The sequence below is a fragment of the Onychostruthus taczanowskii genome, unplaced genomic scaffold (genome assembly GCF_017590055.1).
Source record: "Onychostruthus taczanowskii isolate IOZ18803 unplaced genomic scaffold, ASM1759005v1 scaffold216, whole genome shotgun sequence".
In the NCBI taxonomy this organism is placed as follows: domain Eukaryota; kingdom Metazoa; phylum Chordata; class Aves; order Passeriformes; family Passeridae; genus Onychostruthus; species Onychostruthus taczanowskii.
In genome coordinates this window covers 210,035-227,898 of record NW_024499418.1, presented here as the reverse complement: position 1 = coordinate 227,898, position 17,864 = coordinate 210,035, and the positions used below count along the sequence as shown (strand labels likewise).

General features: G+C 42.7%; 3 protein-coding genes across 7 annotated transcripts; all 3 read right to left on the bottom strand.

The window, feature by feature from the left end:
* Nucleotides 1–301: 301 nt before the first annotated feature.
* Nucleotides 302–6,827, bottom strand: SMCO3 (single-pass membrane protein with coiled-coil domains 3). Of its 4 annotated transcripts, none has more exons than XM_041404582.1 (3): nt 6,707–6,753; nt 3,382–3,429; nt 302–2,041 (listed from the first exon to the last, which is right to left on the bottom strand). In XM_041404582.1, exon 3 carries the CDS (start codon nt 2,022–2,024, stop codon nt 1,347–1,349), a length of 678 nt encoding a protein of 225 aa, XP_041260516.1. In that variant the 5' UTR covers nt 2,025–2,041; nt 3,382–3,429; nt 6,707–6,753; the 3' UTR covers nt 302–1,346. The 4 variants fall into 4 exon arrangements, with proteins under 4 accessions (XP_041260516.1, XP_041260514.1, XP_041260517.1 ...); XM_041404580.1 differs by lacking the exon at nt 6,707–6,753 and adding an exon at nt 3,936–3,988 and having other exon boundaries at nt 302–2,038; XM_041404583.1 differs by lacking the exon at nt 3,382–3,429 and having other exon boundaries at nt 302–2,038; nt 6,707–6,827.
* Nucleotides 6,828–6,832: 5 nt separating this feature from the next.
* ART4 (ADP-ribosyltransferase 4 (inactive) (Dombrock blood group)) lies at nt 6,833–9,493 on the bottom strand. 2 transcript variants are annotated; one of them, XM_041404579.1, is made up of 3 exons: nt 9,047–9,493; nt 7,814–8,531; nt 6,833–6,961 (listed from the first exon to the last, which is right to left on the bottom strand). In XM_041404579.1, exons 1-3 carry the CDS (start codon nt 9,137–9,139, stop codon nt 6,867–6,869), a joined length of 906 nt encoding a protein of 301 aa, XP_041260513.1. In that variant the 5' UTR covers nt 9,140–9,493; the 3' UTR covers nt 6,833–6,866. The 2 variants fall into 2 exon arrangements, with proteins under 2 accessions (XP_041260513.1, XP_041260512.1); XM_041404578.1 differs by lacking the exon at nt 6,833–6,961 and having other exon boundaries at nt 7,641–8,531.
* A 1,892-nt stretch (nt 9,494–11,385) lies between these two features.
* On the bottom strand, nt 11,386–16,478 carry LOC121335969 (osteocalcin-like). Its single transcript, XM_041404584.1, has 4 exons — nt 16,266–16,478; nt 15,746–15,781; nt 14,126–14,195; nt 11,386–12,883 (listed from the first exon to the last, which is right to left on the bottom strand). Exons 1-4 carry the CDS (start codon nt 16,330–16,332, stop codon nt 12,754–12,756), a joined length of 303 nt encoding a protein of 100 aa, XP_041260518.1. The 5' UTR covers nt 16,333–16,478; the 3' UTR covers nt 11,386–12,753.
* Between the last annotated feature and the right edge of the window lie 1,386 nt (nt 16,479–17,864).

The window sequence follows — 17,864 nt, the reverse complement described above, 5'->3', positions numbered from 1 at the left end:
CAAACCCCAGAATGGAAGGGTTGTGAATCTCACCCATTTCTTTATTTCATAGGCACCATCTAGTTATTAATAAATTAAGATTGCTAATATTGAATATTAACAAACATGTATGAATTTGGACATGGTTTTAGGATGGGGGAAGCAGGTACTAAAAAAGGAACCTATGCACAATCCTACTAGATTGGTCTATCATGGATTAAAAAAAAATATTAATTGCATGTATAATGAAGCTTTCAGTACTTCTTTATTATTTGGTTTAAGATTGGTTTTCAGACAAAAAAAAGTACAGAAAAGAGAAGTCTTCCAATACTCATGTACCTTTTTATTAATTCTTCAATTACCTTTTTTTTCTAAGATCAAAAATAAACAATTCACAGCAAATCAGAGCAAGACAGTACAAATAATGCTCTTTCTTCCAGCTTTGGTTTTAAAATCTGAAAAATAAGGACAGTTGGTAGCATATTGTGAAATGCAGAATCTGAGCACATTCTTGACAGTCTCACATTGGTGGGATCAGATAAAGACTTGAAAATAACTTTAGTTTAATAGGGCTGCAATCCTACAGACACTTGTACATGTGTATAATCCCACTCCAATCAACAAAAGAGCAACTTTGCACAGAAATTTTTACATGTGGGTTGGCAGGAGCACAGCATCACAAGCACAAGAGGTTATTCATGGCCAGGCACACCCGGAATGCAGCAGCAGGTTTCTCTCAGTGGTGGGGCAAGGTTGTGTCTGTTTGCATGTAGGCCCAGGCTTCTCTCACCTGCCAATCTACCGGGATTAGAGTTTATTTAAAGAAGATCTCTTGCTGGCACCTTAGGAGGGCTGAAAATAGCAGTTAAATATGCTTCAGCTAGTCCTTGTAATTGAATTCAGTCTATCAGATTTAGCACTAAACCACACTAAGAGTTTAGCAACCACAGATGTATTTGCAAAGCCTCCAGATGCTGGCATGAATTGCCTTGTTGAAATTGTTTTCTCCCATTGTGTTTCATCTTTGCTATAGAAACACACCTTCTCACCACTACCAGTCCAGCAGTCTGTATGATTGTCTCTAATATGAATTACAGTTCAAGGTTACCTGCAATGCTTCCCAGAAAATAAGCTTAAGGAAAGGTGCAAAGTATTTGAAACATTGCACCCCCTAAACACCTGTAAGCTAGTTCTATTAATATATTTCAGTGCCAGTTTCCTGAACTGTCACTTTTCTTGTTCTGCTGCCACAAATAAGAAAATTAAAAGCCATCAGTAGTTCATTTGTCGTAATGAATCCAAAGGGTTTCTGCAGGCATAAGCTGCTGCAGCTGCTGTGACAGCACAAGAGTGAACTCCACCTTCATTTATTGAACTTGCTGTCTCACCAAAGAAGTTACTTCATGTATGGCATGCTGGTACTTTTCTGAGGCAGCTTTAAACTCAGCCAGGTGCTTCTCGTAGCTTCTCACAGCTGTCAGAAGCTGACTCCTCTCCACAGCTCCCAGGATGGCATGGAGAATCATCTCAAGGCCAAGCCCGATAATGGTAATGCTGACTCCCCCAAGAACAGATGCCCCAATCTGCGCAAGGACACCAATGAGCTTGCTCACAGTGAGAGTTAAATGATTGGAGCCAAGAAGTTTGATAGCTACCATTGCAGCAGTTGAAGTTGCTTCTCCAAAAATAATGGAAAAAACTCTCTGGGCTATTGCAATTTTCTCCAGCTCAGGCTCTTTGATATCATATAGCTTCTGATACAGCACTGGCTCGAGCTTGTCCTTCATGTCACTATCAATCTTCTGCACCTGATGCTGAATCTCACTCATCACTTGAATGATAATCTCACAGTTTTCCTTGACTGTGCTGCTCTCTCGCATCTCAATGGGGGTAATAGCACAGCCCAGGTGCTCATTCAGCACTCCAACCAGCTCGTTTGTTGCATGGAAATTTGTGGACATACAGTCAAGCAATTCCTGATGGAGATGGATCAGTTCTTGCTTTCTCTTGGGATTATCTGGGTAAAGGAGGTCACTCAATGCCATTCTTCAAAAATAGACTACTTAAAGAGAGAAAAGAAATTTCTTATTCTGTTTAACACCCATAACCATAGCCCTTAAAGAGCAGTGAAATCTGCTTTGTCTCTGCCCCCCTGGTTCTTTTCATACTGAGCAATTCAAATCCCAAGGCATAGCTTGTAAATGTGGGAATCTTAATTCTTGTTCTGGATCTTTGCCAAGTGATTGGAAAAGGACCTTGTAAGACATTTGGTATGCTCAGAGCAACAAAAATAGCTAACAAATATGTAATGAGCAGATTGGTAAAATGGATGTGGACCACTGGCAACTGAAGATTGAAACTGAAACTCAGCCTTGGAAACTGAAGATGGTAGAAGCTGAAGTAGTTCACTAAAAAATGGAACAATCTCATCTAATCAGCAAAATTAAAGAAGTGGCTTAAAGATTAAAGGATTGTTCCAGGCACTCTTTTGTATCAGCCTATATTTTCCATTTAGTGGCATCCAATTTTTCAGCAACCATGATGATTGGTGGATATGGTTTGTGTCACAATAAGGGTATTTTATGCCAGTTTAGCCTTTTTCTTCTAACATTCAAGAGAAAATGATACTATATAAGCATTCTGTGCTTATAATAAGAAGCTTAACCTCTGAATTCATAGTGAGTAGTAAAATTGTCTATAATAACCCCATCCTAACCTATATCACCTTACATACATCTCTCACTGTATTTCCTTCCCTGACATTTATTTCTTCATAAACTGCATGCCAACGTGGAGTCCAAAGAGACTGAGTTTACAGTGATCATGGAGGAATTCCTCATCACTGAGATTCTGTAATCAACACTGTCCCTTCCCTTTAACCTATCACCAGCTGCAAAGTGAAAATGCTTTTGCATGATTTCAGCTTAAATGCAAACATCTTTGCTACAGGGGCAAACTATGAATGAGTAGGATGACTCATTTCTTTGCTGGTACTTTTCATGGTCTCAGCCCTCTTATTGCAAATCTGGGCCACTTTTGTGCAATGCTTTGCATTTTTCTAAGATGTTTTTCTTCTTGCTGTTGGTGCTACATATCACAGTTAGAGCTACAGATAGTTATGTGTAGGGGACTACCCAGATTTTTCTTCTTAAAAAGATACCTTTGTGCCATTTTGGTCCTTTGTAGTTCTTGCACTATCTGTTAGCTGCAAATCATCTGACACAGACCCAGCTGTATTTTACTAAACACACCCTCCCCCACAAGGTCACTGTAGAGAACCAGAATGATTTCCACAATCCCCTGCCAATTTTTAATCTCAGCGTTGAAACACAAGCCAGTCTGAAAAGAGTTTTTCTCCCCCAATATTTTACACAGTACTGTATATTTCTTTCAGCCACTTACCTTGTATCTCTGCCAAGAGAATAAACCTCTTAACACATCTTATACAAGCTGTAGGGAGCCAAATACATATACAGTAAAGGTTTGTGATTTTCTGGAAACATAAAGCCATGACAATGCAGGCAATGATTTCATATCAATCCTGCCTCAGGGGTGTTGCTGGCTTGCTTTCTGACTCAGTGTGATACTAAAACCTTTCCACTCCAGTGCTGGTTTTTTGTAAGGTCATTTGTTTTCCCTTATTGGTAGAGACTGAGAAGACAAATTGTTTTAGAAGGAATAGCACTTCAACAAACATTTTACATACCAGACAGGTGTGGAGAATGCTTTTAGAATCTGTTCATTACAAATGATTATTTCAGCTTTTTACAGCTGCTCTAGATTTTATATCTCCTAATGCTAAAATTACTTCTTACTCTTCACATTAGCACTTTCATCAGCTTTTATATTTTCCTTTCAGAATTAGGCAGGCCACATATATTTCTGTATTTCTATTTCTCCAGCTCCAGGGAGATTTACCACAGCAACTTTTGTAATTAAACATTTACACTGCCTACCTGATTTGGTCTGAATGCTGCTGTTGAAATGTGTATGGGACAGTAACTTCAGCCTCTTTCCCCTCTGCTTGGCTGGTGTTTTCCAGCAGCATGTGATGAGTTAGGCATCCGGAGGCTGGGCTTCAGCTGCATCCTGTGCCTGCCTCCTGTCATTAATTCTATTGTGTGATGTTTACCCAGATTCATCTCATTTTCTTCCTCCTCTCCCCTTCCTTCCAATTTTAAGAGAATTCAGTTTACTCAATGCTAGTTCCCAATTACTAGATCCTCCAAAGGCTTTCTGTTCCTGGAGAGAATGGGTACAGCACAAATCCCTCCTGCCTGCTGCAGAGGTGCCATCACAGGCAACTACAGCCATGGCTGAAAGGGGATGGTGTTACTTGCTATCCTCAGAACATAAGAGGTGTAGGACAGCACTTCTAATTCAAATAGATACAAGACTATGTTTTTTACTGGTTTCTATTGTTTATAAATATAAACATTAATGCTTGCACCTAGGCCTTGAAATAATGAATTTTTGCAATGACTGCTTTTGTACAAATTACAAAATTGTAATTTGTACAAGAGCAGTCATTGCAAAAAATTGAATGGTCCCACATAAACAGAAAAATAGACACCACAGAGAGTGGAAACAGTCCAGTAAGACAAGCTTGTACATATGCCTTCAACCAAGCTAGACATCTTTCATGCTCTTGTCCTTAGGAAGTGGACCTGCAGCCCACAAGGGTCTCACTAGGAACACTGCTTCCACCGCAGAGGATGGCTAAGTTCTTGGATGAAAATATAAGATGAAGCATAAAATGTGTACTTTGCAATTGCTGATGTGTTTTCACCTGAAAGCTGAGCTGCTGTATTCAACTCCAATGAATACAGTCAGAGTGCCAAACTTTCTTATTGTCAGAGCTGTGGGCATGAGAACATAAGCTGAAAGAGAACACTAAATGATTTAACTGCTATAGTTCTGGAAATGTCAATTAGTTGTGACTGCTGAGTGTTTTCCACTGAGAATGCCATGTAGTCCTGAAATACTTTGTGTGATATTGAACTGAATTGAACTGATCAGGCTGGCAACTGCCTGTGTGTCACATTCTGGAAACTGATTTCAGGTCCTCTGTGTTTGCAGTGGATGCAAATCCTTTTCTTCTAGAACCCTCATCATTTGGAACAAGACAGAAAATAATTTGAAGACAGTTTTGTTCCTGCTTTACTCTGGATCTTTTGGGAGGATTAACAGCTGTTATTGCAGGCCTATTAATCTGGAGGAAAAGACTTGATCTGGGGTGTCTGTCATCCTTCCTTGCTGCAATTTGCCAGGTCTCTGATGCCATGAGAGTAGAAGTGGTGTGGAGACCCAGACTCAGCTCTGAACTGCAGCAAAGGTTAAAATCAGTTTTGCCATTTCAGATCCCTTTTGGCATGGGAAAGAAATGGAGGAAAAGGCAGATGGTTGAACTGAGTTCTGAAAAAAAAGTCTTTAAAAGTACACAGTGGGACAGGAAGTTGCAATTGCTTGAACACTTCTGACTACACATCTAACCACAGCAATAGCTGATGAAACATGTCTGCTGCAAACAGTCCAGCTTTACAGGGCTCTGGCACAAGGCAACATCAGGAGCAGTCCCTGAGCTGCACACTATCCCAGGACTGTATCTCTAGTTGGCCTTGTGGGAACTCGGAGGTGCAAGCAGAAGGACATAACTTTCTTAGCAGTCAAAATGGCATGATGGGCACCCAAGCAAGGAGTATGTTTTGTGCTTCCACCTATCAAGGGATGCTTACAGCATGTAGTCAGTGTATTAACTGACTAATATAAATCACTTTTAAGGGAACTGTAGCCTGACAAAACGTGGCATTACTCAGTCTTCAATTGCTTTGTTGCTTGAATGTAGATGTCATGCGTTTGACTTTGCTATTCCCACACCCAAAAATGGGAATTCAATTCTGTGTAGATCCACCAGTATATACAAACTGAAGGATTATAATTCTGAGGATGATGTAAAGTACTTATTTTCTAGGACTTCCACAAATTTACCAAAACCCACCAAAATGTAAGAATAATTAATTTACAGCACTTCCCTTACTTTGAAGATTTCAGCACAAAGTCATACTTCCTGCAGCCATCAGAGTAACAATACTTGCAGCTGTTTACACCATATTTTGCTGGCTGCTTGGTAAAGTCCCAGAAAAGGCTGTCAAGAACTTTTTCTATGTTTTATTCCAACTAATGTCTTGGGGAAGAATGGGTCAGCTGGGTTAGCAGTTTGGATAATTGATTTCAGAAATGTAACAATCTAGCCAAAAATATATCCACCTTTATTCCTCTGTAATTCCCCTGTAATAATGCCTTCTGGATTTCCTCTGTTTGCTTTTCAGAGTCAGACACCACTCCAGAAATGTTAGTTCATCTTGTTTTTAAGAGTGGCAAAGAAAGGTTGCTCAGGGTCTGCCAGAATCTGCACAACTTAATGCACTTCTCTGTCTCTTCAACCAACACAATAATCCGACTCCTTGATGCACATCTTGGCGCCAACTTTCCCTGCTCTCAAAGGAGATATGCACAGCTGCCCAGTTACCCACTTGAATTTACTGCCATGGTGCCTTCCACATCCCGCAGACTGACTCTTTCTCACTGAAAATAAAGGTATTAAGAGATCTGTAAGGAGTCCAAAGTCCCTGTGTGTCTTTCCCGAATGCCTCAGGACAAAGCTGCCTTCAGTGAAGGTTATCCCTGATCTAGTCTTCAGAAAGGCCATAGATAACCTTCTTCCTACCTGAATGGGTCCAGGGAATGTCTGTTTTGATGAAACAGGCTGAATGTTCCAGTCTCAGCTGCAGAGTTGCAGCTGAAAGCAAGGGAAGATTGAACCTTCTTCAATCCCACAGGCTTCTTGCCTGCTATTCAAGGGCACATAATTGGATGCAGACAGAGAATCAGAGACTGTGGGCCAAGCACAGGGAAACTCCAAGCACACTAGGGAGAATGGCAGAGGCGAGTGCAGTATAACCACTGTTCTTGCTTCTTGAAGCTGAAAGAAAATAAAGAGAGCAGTCATGTAGATGTCTATTCACTGCCTAAAGCTTTTTAGTTTTGCTAACACAACCTTTGCCCACAAAGGCCATTTTCTCAACTCTACCTATTATTTTGGCTTTGGAGGCACAAACCCTCATTCCTAAATGATTGTTTTGAGCTCAAAGATCACATTGACACACTGCTGAACAAAGAGACTAAAGCAAGAGTCCTGGACTGGTGGTAGACTCACAGAAAGGCAGGGATGTGAAACAGGCCCCATGAGGTATTCCAGCATAGAGCTCTCTCTATAACCAGGAAACTCAGTGTTCTTTGTCAAAGGATACCTTTTCTCCCTGCTGCCTCAGGAGAGAGGTCACTGCTAAAGTGACAGCAGCTTTGTTTACGCTTCTCTCAGCTTGCCAGAGATAAGTGTAGAAGCAGTAGCTTGCCAGAGTAGTAATGGACCAAAGCCTAGAATAGTCCTGAAACTTGAAGTATAGCAACATTGCAAGACACAAGCATAGATTACTTGGTTCAAGCACATCTCACCCACCCTTGCAATAACAATGCTGGGGACACAAAGGCATGAGTCCTGCAACATCCTTGCAACGACACTTGGGATAAATGGGGGCTGCAAAGAACCTTGAGACCTGCTGTTGATCCATCTTTAGTGAGCTGTGGGTTTGTCCCAGGTTTCACAGCAAACAGGTAAAGCTGGGTCTTGTGGATCTCGTAGGCAAACACAAGGGGTGAGCTACAGGTTTGCCCTTGAGTGTGGCCCCGCGTGGGTGCTGCTGGTGGGGGCTGCCTGGGGCACTGGGGACCAGCCTGTCCTGTGCCCCCTTGCATGAGATCCTGTGTACAATACCTTCCACCAGCTGGCACTGGTACTTGCTGTAGTTCCCCACAGAATGCAGATGCAGCCGGTTGCCCTGCTGGGTTTGAAGGAAGCTTTTGACGAGAAATATCTCATAAGGGGGAATGAGGACTTCTTTCTCAGATGTGTGGTAAGAAAAGCCTTGCACAGCTGCTCCCAGGCAAGTGGTCACTGTGAACAAAGTTTCGTTCCCAAACTTCTGGGCTTCATTCCTGAGGTGGGAGGTAGAAGTGAAACGGCCAAATCGCACCCTGCTGCCTACCTTGGCCTCGATATACAAGTCCTTTACACCCCTGTGCACCTGGTAGCACTTATGTTCCCCCATGCTGATCTGCCATTCCTTTAATATCTGGATAGCAGTTGTTAGGTAGAAGTGAAAATATTTAAAGCTGAAGTTGTGTCTGTAGTGCTCTGGAGAGATTCCTGCTGTGGATGTAGCCCAGTTCAGCTGCGAGTGCAGGGAGGAGTTCATGGTGTAAGCCATGAGGACAGTGGCATGGCTGGCACGCATTTCCCTCAGCAGACCTACAGGGCTCTTCAGCAAAGCCTCCTGAGCCTTCTTCCAGAGACGCAAGTAGTCCTTGTTAGCAGCTATTTCCTTTTGAAAATAGTCTCCTTGCTCCAGTTCTTCCATCATCTCCTCTCTGCACCCCAGATACTGGTCATCAAAGGAATGCAGAGCCATATCCATCAGGATGGGGGACATAGCCTGCAACATAAAAGCAAATGAGGATTAGCATCAGAAGTGTGAATTTCTTGGGTATCTTTGTGGATACAAGCCGAGTTTTTCTCTACCCTTTCCTTGCCTCTTTGTCATTATTGGCAGAGCAAGCAAGGCAGGTAGCAAATCCTTAGCAAAACCCTCCTGAGCAACCTCAGGCTATTGTCTATACACCACCACAGGTCAGGATGATGGAGTTCTCATTTGATATGGATGTGCTACATTAGAATCTCCCAGGAGCATTGGTCAATTTAGACAGGCTGGAAAAGGAAAGACTCCATGAGATCTACTCACAAACACTCTATGAAATCACCTAGCTGCAAACAGGAGGAAAATTCCAACCAAGTAACTAAAATTAAGACAGGTAAGAAAGGGAACAAGGGAACTGAAAGCAAAAAAGTCAAAATTGAGCCCAAAACTCCTTAAAGAACATGTTTCAAATGGAAAAAAAAATTTCTTTAGTATAAGAAATTTCATTATTTCAAATAAAGAGCAATATTTACCTCTTTTACCAGTATTTGTGAGAAGATCAGCAACAGGAGGCTGCCCAGTGTCACCAGCTTCCCAGAGTCCACCCAAGACACTGTAAAGAACATTTTTTTTTAAAGGAAAGATAATTTGCACCTGTTTCTTCCTGTTTTTCTTTGAACTGGAAAATTCTGCAGTTTGTAATTTGCACTCAGGTTTTGGTGGCCATTCTCCCACCAGAGATCATTCACCAAATTCTCACTGCAATTCAGAAGTCATTAATCAATCCAAGCAGACAATTTACTGGTAGAAATGTGCCCAAAATCCATAAGAAAGTGTCTGGTTGCACCAACTTCAGCTGGCATGAGTGTCCGTCACCTTGACAGTTCTTTTGAAACCGTGGCTTGGAGGAGACTAAGGCACTTCTCCTGAGGAGAGGTGTGTCAGGGTGACTGCTCCCTGGTTAAGAGTTCAAAAGCCCTTTTAAAGAAGCTGACTCTGATAAAGCCAACACAGAAATGCAGGGTAGGTTGGGATCCCATCTGGAAGCAGCGATAACCTAACTCTCCTTCTCCTCCTTATCACGCCCTGCTTTCTACTCATGTGTGCCAATCCTCCTCCTACAGCACTGCAGAGTGGCAGCTCGCTGGGCTGTGTACATTGGCACAGGCAAAATGAGTGTGTAAATGCAGATTCTGTGCTGAGCCAAACCTTCCTCTAGCAGCTGCCTTCTAGACACCCTTCCAAATACTGGCAGTGAGTTATTCACCCACAGAGCCCCGTGGCCCCTGATAACTCTTCTGTATGGAAAAAGAGCCAAGAAAATAGTCAAGGCTTTGGTTCTGACTAGAGAAAAGTGAAGCCCATTTTCCATGGCCTGATAATGATAGCTTGGGTGAGGAGGGCACCTCCAGACATGGAGAGATTCCCTGAGATGAGGGAGGTTTGTGAAGCTGCTTGGATTCTGTGGACAGAGCATCTGCAAAATATTGCTGAGATATGGTGGGAGGTGACATAAAGGTCACCTGGGCCTCCAGGTCCTACTGGGCTCCTTTCAAAGTGGTTGCTGCTGGAGACATGAGATGATGCCATGAAGTGCATGAAGTGATGGATGCAAACAACCTGGAATGTCTCTGTTATCTTGGGCTGTATTTCAGAAAGTGGTTGTTTGACTGCGAAAAGTGAGTCCACAGGAAGGCTCACAAATTTATTCAGAGGTAACTTCACCTCTGTTTGTGTAGAGATAAAACAGACTTAAACTCCCTTGGGAGCTTGGCAGTCGTGATAAACACCCCCACTAAAATGTCAATTCAGCTGCATATAATCCATTTGTAAATTATGTCCCTGGTTTTCCCCTCTAATCTGTAAGTGAAAGTTTAGTATTAAGGAAATCAGGAGGACAAGAATTTGCATTTTCAAATGCTTCAGAAGCAACTCAAGTTATTATTAAATGCAAATGCCGAAAGATGGCAGCAGAGGATTTGTGGCGGTGCTCAGCGCTGCATTAACCAAGCAACAATCGAATTCCTCCATTTCAGCAGTAAATTTGTAACGTGATCCGACTGCTCAGATCCCCAAAGGTCATAATGACTTCAGCCCATGAAGAGATCTGATGACACAGAGCAGATGACATAATGGAGGCCTCCGGGTGTAACATTTTTTGCCTGAAAAAAATATTTACTGAAAGGGAGAGAAAAAATATAAAACTAGCAGAAAGATGCAAATAGAGACAGGAAACTTTTTGTGCTAACAAACCCATACAACAACCACAACACCCCTATTTTATTAGTGCACTGGATATTAGGATTCTGCAAATCTCTCTAGTATTTTTCCAAGCAAAAATTTCACTGTTTTCAATAAAGCACTCTGTTAATTTTTACTAGATGGCATTCAGAGTAGAATTTTACTGTGAGCAGTGAAGCTCCATTATTTTATGTCAATAAAGGAACCAGTCACAGGCATTTAACCAAGATATGCAGAGATATTTTTTAAGTGTCTTCTCCTTGGCCAAGACCAGCGTCAGCAGTGCAAGCCACAGCAGCTTGCCAAGCAAGGCTCACACTGGCAGCCACCTCTGCAGACTTCTCCTGTGTCCTTACTTCATGACAAGGCTTTCAGAGAAATGCTGATCTGGGTACATGGTGAGTCGGGCAAATCCTGGCCCTCCTCTCCCTCAATGTCATAGAGTGCTGAACCTATGACCTAAATTTCAATGTCATCATTTCTGATTCACTCTGGGGCATGGCAGGGGAGAAGGAAGCCTCAGCAACTGGGTTCCTGCTCATCAGGATTCACAAAAGAGACTGTGCCTTCCAGGCATCTCTTTTACCACAGGTGAAAGTACAGAGGAACAGAAAGAAGCAGCACACCAACCTGCTTTACAGTGCAGTATTTATTGCAATGAGCAGCTGAGGATGGTTGCACCAGCTTACAAGTAACCAGAGCTTTGGTCTCTGCCAGTTTCCTGAGCACCCGCAGTCCCTGTCCTCGGAGGTGTGATCTGCTGTCCGCCTCTCAGGGAAGGAAAGCTGACACAGTATATTAGCAAGGTCATGCAGAAAGATGCTAAGGTATAATATTAATACCAGAGGACAGAATGAAGCAGTGCAGAGGGAAGACAATATGTAGATAAAAATACATGTACATTATATATATATATGTATATTTAACTACCAATTGCTTTGAATAAACAAAACACTATCCCAATTTCAATCCATCCTTGAACCAATTTTCTTTTTTTTTTTTAATTTCATAATGGTTATAGCTTCAGTTTCTTCTTTTTAAAAAATTTTAGCTGTTTAGATGCTTCTAGTTTCAAGCACAAATGCAGAAGCAACGGAGGAGAAGTCAGTTTTTTGGTTTTTTGTTTTTTGGTTTTTTTTTGGTTTTTTTTTTTTTTTTTTTTTTTTTTTGTTCTGCTGGGTATTTTTAGTTTCACTAGAAGCTGGTTGGGAGAAAAAAACCAAAAAAACCCAAAAAAAAAACCCAAAAAAGGAGAAAAACCAAGAGAATTTGAGGGTTCTTTTTACAGTCACGAAAAGTAGCACACAAATGCAAGGGCTCATCTAAAAGGACTCCTTAAACACACCTTTTGGGATTTATTTATTGTTACTATACAGCAAATTTTTATGACAGAATAATCAGAAAAGTGTACCAGAAGCTGATTGCTATCTATGCAAGAGTATGCACACTTCTATCTTTACAAATGATCCTACTGTGATGCATATTTAATGTGATTATACTACATGAAAATACTGAACTTTCCCACTAATTGGAACAGGAGGCAGCTGTTCTTCCTTCTTCACAGCGAGCATCCCAGAATCAGATCCATCACATTTACACACACTGTGACATTCTTCTTCCATAATCCTCCTGTATTTTGCAGAAGAGGATAAGAGATCTAGTGATGTTTCTAAGGCATGCAGTGGTTTTCTTGAAACTAATCCCTATTTTCCACATATTGTATGCTGGGGATTCAGGTGGAAGGAAATAAGACAAAGTCTTCTGGTGAAGCTCAAAATACCACAAAATATGTTTGAAAAGAGACTATTGATGAAAGGAAGAAAGTTAATGGAAGCTCAACAAGTGGGATAATCCCTGCCTTGGTGTTCCAGCTGGTTGGGAGACAACAGAAGAAGATGCCAGTCCAGATGTTTTCCTTCCCTCTTTCCCAACCACAGCTTCTTTCTCCTGTGGGGTTTGGAGTGTTCCAAGCCAAACGAGCGGAGAGACCTTCCCCTCGTCAGTATCTCCCAAAGAAGCGGTTGTAGGCCAAGGCAAACCCTACTTGGTCAGAGAGATAGTCACAGGGGGGGTAGTTCTCACAGCGCTCGTGCATCTGCTCCATGGGACTTTTGTAATACTCCAAGTACCTGCAGGAGACGGAGACGTCATTCTGCACTTTCAGCCAATGCACTGGAGACAGTTCATACACCTGACACTGAAAGAAGTGATCCTCTGAAGCATTGCTCCCTGCAGTCCTCCAGGGAGACCCAGCAGAGGACTGGTCATGCTGAGGTAAACATCTGCTTACACAGGCTTAGGCTACTTGATCAATGCTGGGAAATATGGGATTGAACCCAACTTAAATCAATTGCTCTTGAGGTTTTATCAGCAAAGGATATCACAGAAGCTGTAAGGATTTGGGATTTTGGTTTTTTTTTTTTCTTCAATCTCATTCCCCAACTACCAGAAATATTTTTAAAAATATATTTAATTATATATTTATTTTATTATTTCCTGCTTACCTTTATTTTTGCCCACTCGCCATTATTTTCCTTTAGCTTAAACACTTCTCTAACAATTCTCACTTCTGTTGTAGACAGGAGTATTATCCCTATGTAGTTTTTTTATTTTCTTTTTTGCCAGGATAAGAAAGTCCAATTTTTTTTACTGTACATCCAAAGTACACAGTCTCAGCAGTACACTTTGGATGTCATTCTCCATTCCTCTTCTATGTTTGGTTAATCTTTCCTAAAGACTTTACACACCACCACAGAAATCCCGCCAGTACGTCATTAATTTTTCCTTGATTTCTGTATTGGAAAGAGTAACTTAGCAACCTCTTCCAGGAAATGTATGAAGGACTTCCTTGCATTACCTGAAATTTCTCAAATAGCTGGGATTTCTTCAAATCTTTGTGTCTACTTTCTGCACAAGTAAATATATGTTCTACAGCTTCAGAAAGAACAGACATTCTGATCTAGCCTTATTCCTCCAACAAAGTTGTGGGAAAAGCCATTCCTTTGTGGGAAACCAGAGGCAATGACCAAGGCTCTATGATTGTCATTATCCTAAAAATTGGTTCTGATGACCCTGTAGGTTGGAGCAGCTTCTACCTTGTATCCCACAGTCTCCATGGCTAGCACACTTAATGCTATCTTTCTCCCTGGGAGGAAGACTAGAGTCCAGCTATAAGCCTTCAAATGAGTTTTAATGGAAAAAAGAACCATTTTTCCATTACTGAATGTCTCCTACAGCCTTTTTCCTTCAACACATGAAGGTAGTAACATAGCTGTACAACAAAATAATGCCTTGTCATGCCCTATGGCCTTCCCACCCCCTCTTCAGAACAGGTCCAGAGTCCAGCTCGCAGCCCAGCTCCTGAGTGTTACCATTCGTAAGGGCTGGCTCTCTTCCTCCTCTTCACAAAGGCATTGGCAACTTCTTTTTTAATCTTGATGCCTGCCAAGAGAGAACACAGTAGGTTACAGATGCAGCACTGAAACACACAGAGCAGTCCAACCTCTGAAAAGCAAAATCTACTTTCTTCACAAGCAAATGACTGCCACAAACCATCCTAATGGCCCATTCATCTTTCCCCATCCCACTGTCCACTCAAAGCTCCCTCGTCACTGCAGCCTTCACGTCTCCATGGAGCAAGGGCTTTTTCTGTTATAAATTCCATTTCCTTATCACACAGCATAATCCGAGTCTGCAGCAAATGTGCAGAAGGCATAAAATATGAATAAGAAGAAAATTAGGAGAATGGCACCCTCTTTCCCTGGCCTACTTAATTTCAGTCTTGGCTTCCTTTCTGTGCCTGGGCTCTGACTGAGAAGGATGTGGGATGCCAACCAGAAGACCTTAAAACACCTCCAGTGAGCCATGAGCAACAGGCAGCACACAGAGATACCAGTGCTCACATGTACAGAGTTCTGTGAAAGGTGAAGAGTATAAAATAGTGACAGTAAACATCACCCAGTGAGAAATACACCCAAGATGTGCAAAGACCCCAGCATTCAGAATGTGGAGAACATAAGATATGTTTCAGCCATGAGAGCCTTTGCCCCTGCTCTCCACTAGCACATCATGTGTGCACAGTTGCTTCTTTGCTCCCTTGGTTTGTTATTGTGCAAACACCATGGCGCTGTGAAGGACCCCACAAACACCAGGCACAGCCACTTCCCAGCCCAAGCCAGGGCTTAGCACAGCACAACCTTGCTCCATGGGATGTTGAGGTGTGCACAGGTGCCAGCACAACAGCAGCACAGGCAGCAGCACACCAATGCACATTTCAGCATGGAAACTGCCAAATTGTTGCTGTCTCTGGGGAAAAAAAAGATTCTAAGACCTCTGCTTGTGGGGAGATGGTGGGGGTTGTCCTTTCCCTCATCATCATGGAGTGATTGGCTGTGTTTCTCTGGAGGTGAGAGGTATTCTGTCTCTAGCAAACTGAGATTTAGTCTGGATCAAAATACTGACTACACAGAAACTGCCAGGTAATGAATTGTCAGAAACTACCACCTTTCCCTGAATAGTCTTTAAGTGTTTTTTTCTCTTTCACAATCTGTGTTTGTATTGGCTCACTGGAAAAATACCAGCTTTCATGCTTCTCGGCAGCAATGTTATCCTTTAAAGTGTGAGAAAGGAGAGACACGAGAGAACAAAAAGGATTTTCCATACATATTTCTGCCAGGATCAGCTTGCTACAAAAGTTGTGAACAACCCAAGGTGTGAAAATCCCAGCATCCCAGGTGACCTGAGAGGAGGGACTGCAGCCCTCAGGAGCAGCCAAGGAAGCCCCTCCCTTTCAGGAAGGGGGGGGGCTCTTGTTCAAGGGCTGAACAAGAGCCATGCTGCTGCCCCTCAGGGACTGCAGAATAGGGAGAGGAACGGGAAGAGCAGAGAGGGGCTCAGAATGGCTCTTGTTCAGCCCCTGAACCTGCCAAAGGGAAGAAGGGAGGCAGATGCAGGAGAATGGAGCCGAGCATCAGTCAGAATGATATACTCACTGTCAGTACTGAGAGATCCTGAGGGTTCTTTGGGATCTGGAAGACAGACAGACAGACAGACAGAAAGGAGTGAGTCCTCCTATGCTTGTGAGTCATCCTCCTCTGTAACTGAATCCCACCCGTGACTGGCCAGATCCAGCTCCCCCCACTTACATAGAAGGTCTGTTTCTCCCCAAATGGTTTTATTAACACCCATCATTTAGACAGAGACTAAATTATAAACCAGTTGAAACATATTAAAATGTTCAAATTCTCTCTGCTGCAATTCAATATGCAGTTGAGGTGGGGGTGAGTGGGTGTTGACCAGTGGAAGAAAATGCCCAGCAAAAGATGGGGGTCTCTGTTCCCAAGCCCTGTCTCATCCATGACTCTCCAACAGAGACCTGAACCTGTGCAATGACTGGTGGTGCATCTCCTCCCCCCCAGAGCTCTGTGCCTCTCCCAGACTGGAGGGAGGCTGACAGCAAGCTGCAGGGCTCAGCAGTGCTCTGAGAGCCTTCCTGGGAAGATGTCCCCTTACCTTTCTCACAACAGCAGAGTGCTGCCAGGGCCAGAGTCACGATCAGCAGTGCCAGCAGACTCCTCATGTCTTCTTTGGCTGTGCTAGTCTCCCTAACCTCAGAGCTTTCCTGGAGGTTATTGAAGTTCTCCGAGGCTTGCTTTTGGGCAGCAGTTTATATGCTGTGATTTCTTGGAGAGATCAGGGATCTGGCTTGTGTTCCTGTGTCTGTGCTCCAAAACAAAGCCCATCCTGTGGGCTGGGAGATACTGGGTCCTGGCAGTCATTTTGGCATCCATCTCATGACTCGGGGCATTTCCAGAAGATTTTATCTGAGGTTTTGAATGGGGCTGTTGAAGAAAAACAACTGGATTTTAAAAAATCATTTTTCTTACAAACTTGAAAGTCATTCTGTCATGCTGGAAAGCCAGGGGAGAGACCAGCACACTGAAGTAGAGCAATTCTTTTCATGTGATGGGGCTTTCTCATGTGGAGTTTCTCAAATGAGACTGAGCAAAATAATGACCTTTTCCTCCACCCCACCTTGACTCATTACCCTGAGGGTAAAGAAACCTGTAAATCACTTTGCATAGGGCAAACACAGTAGTTTTTCAGACAGTTGCACAGTTTGACCAAATCACTTTGGAGAGATGAGATTTTTATACTTTTAGGAACTTCAGAAGTTAGTTTGAGGGAAGATCTTTCTATTTTTCTCCTGGAAGTCTTCATAATTTTAGAAGCTTTATCTTGGTTTCTCTTGGCTAAAAGTCAAATAGGCATTTGGACTCCAAAAGTGTTTTATCCTTCAGGACCCGAGTGGCTGAAGTTACTTGGTATGACAAGAGCCTTGCATGGCCTGTGTGTCAATAACCCCACGCTCCCCAAACCCACTACCCAAGTTACCACAAACAGCATAGGAACCACAGAATCACAGAATATGCTGAGCTGGAAGGGACCCACAAGGATCACCAAGTCCAGCTCCTGGCCCTGCACAGAACACCCAAGGCTCACACCCGGTGCCTCAGAGCATTGTTCAAACTCTTCTTGAGCTCTGTCAGGCTGGTGCTCCCTGGGGAGCTTGTTCAGTGCCCAAATACCTTCTGGGTGAAAAACCTTTTCCTGATATCCAGCCTAAACCTCCCCTGACACAGTTCCAGCTGTTCCCTTGGGCACTATCACTGATTACCAGGGAGCAGAGATCGGTGCTGCCCCTCCACTGCCCCTTAGGAGGATGTTGAACACTGCAATGAGGTCTCCTCCTGGCTGAGAGGAGGTGACCAAGTTTGGGTAGTTGGTTTGTGGGGTTTTTTTAATCAAGTGTGCTCATTCTTTCTGGTGGCAAAGATGTAATCTTCCTCCACTTCATATCCAGTTCTTTTCAGACCCATGTGCAGGGTTACAGAAGTAAAGTTTAGGAGGCTCCCAAGGAAAATCAGAGCCATTAGGGATTTTTCCAATTCTTAGAAACACTGTCTTTTAGCTTAGACAATTTTCAGGATTAAAATAAACCCCAAATTTTGTCCCTGTTAACTATTCTACAGTCCAGGAAAGCTGAATATATATACTAATGACGTCCAGCAAAAAGTCTTTTATGTATATATATATATATATATATATATA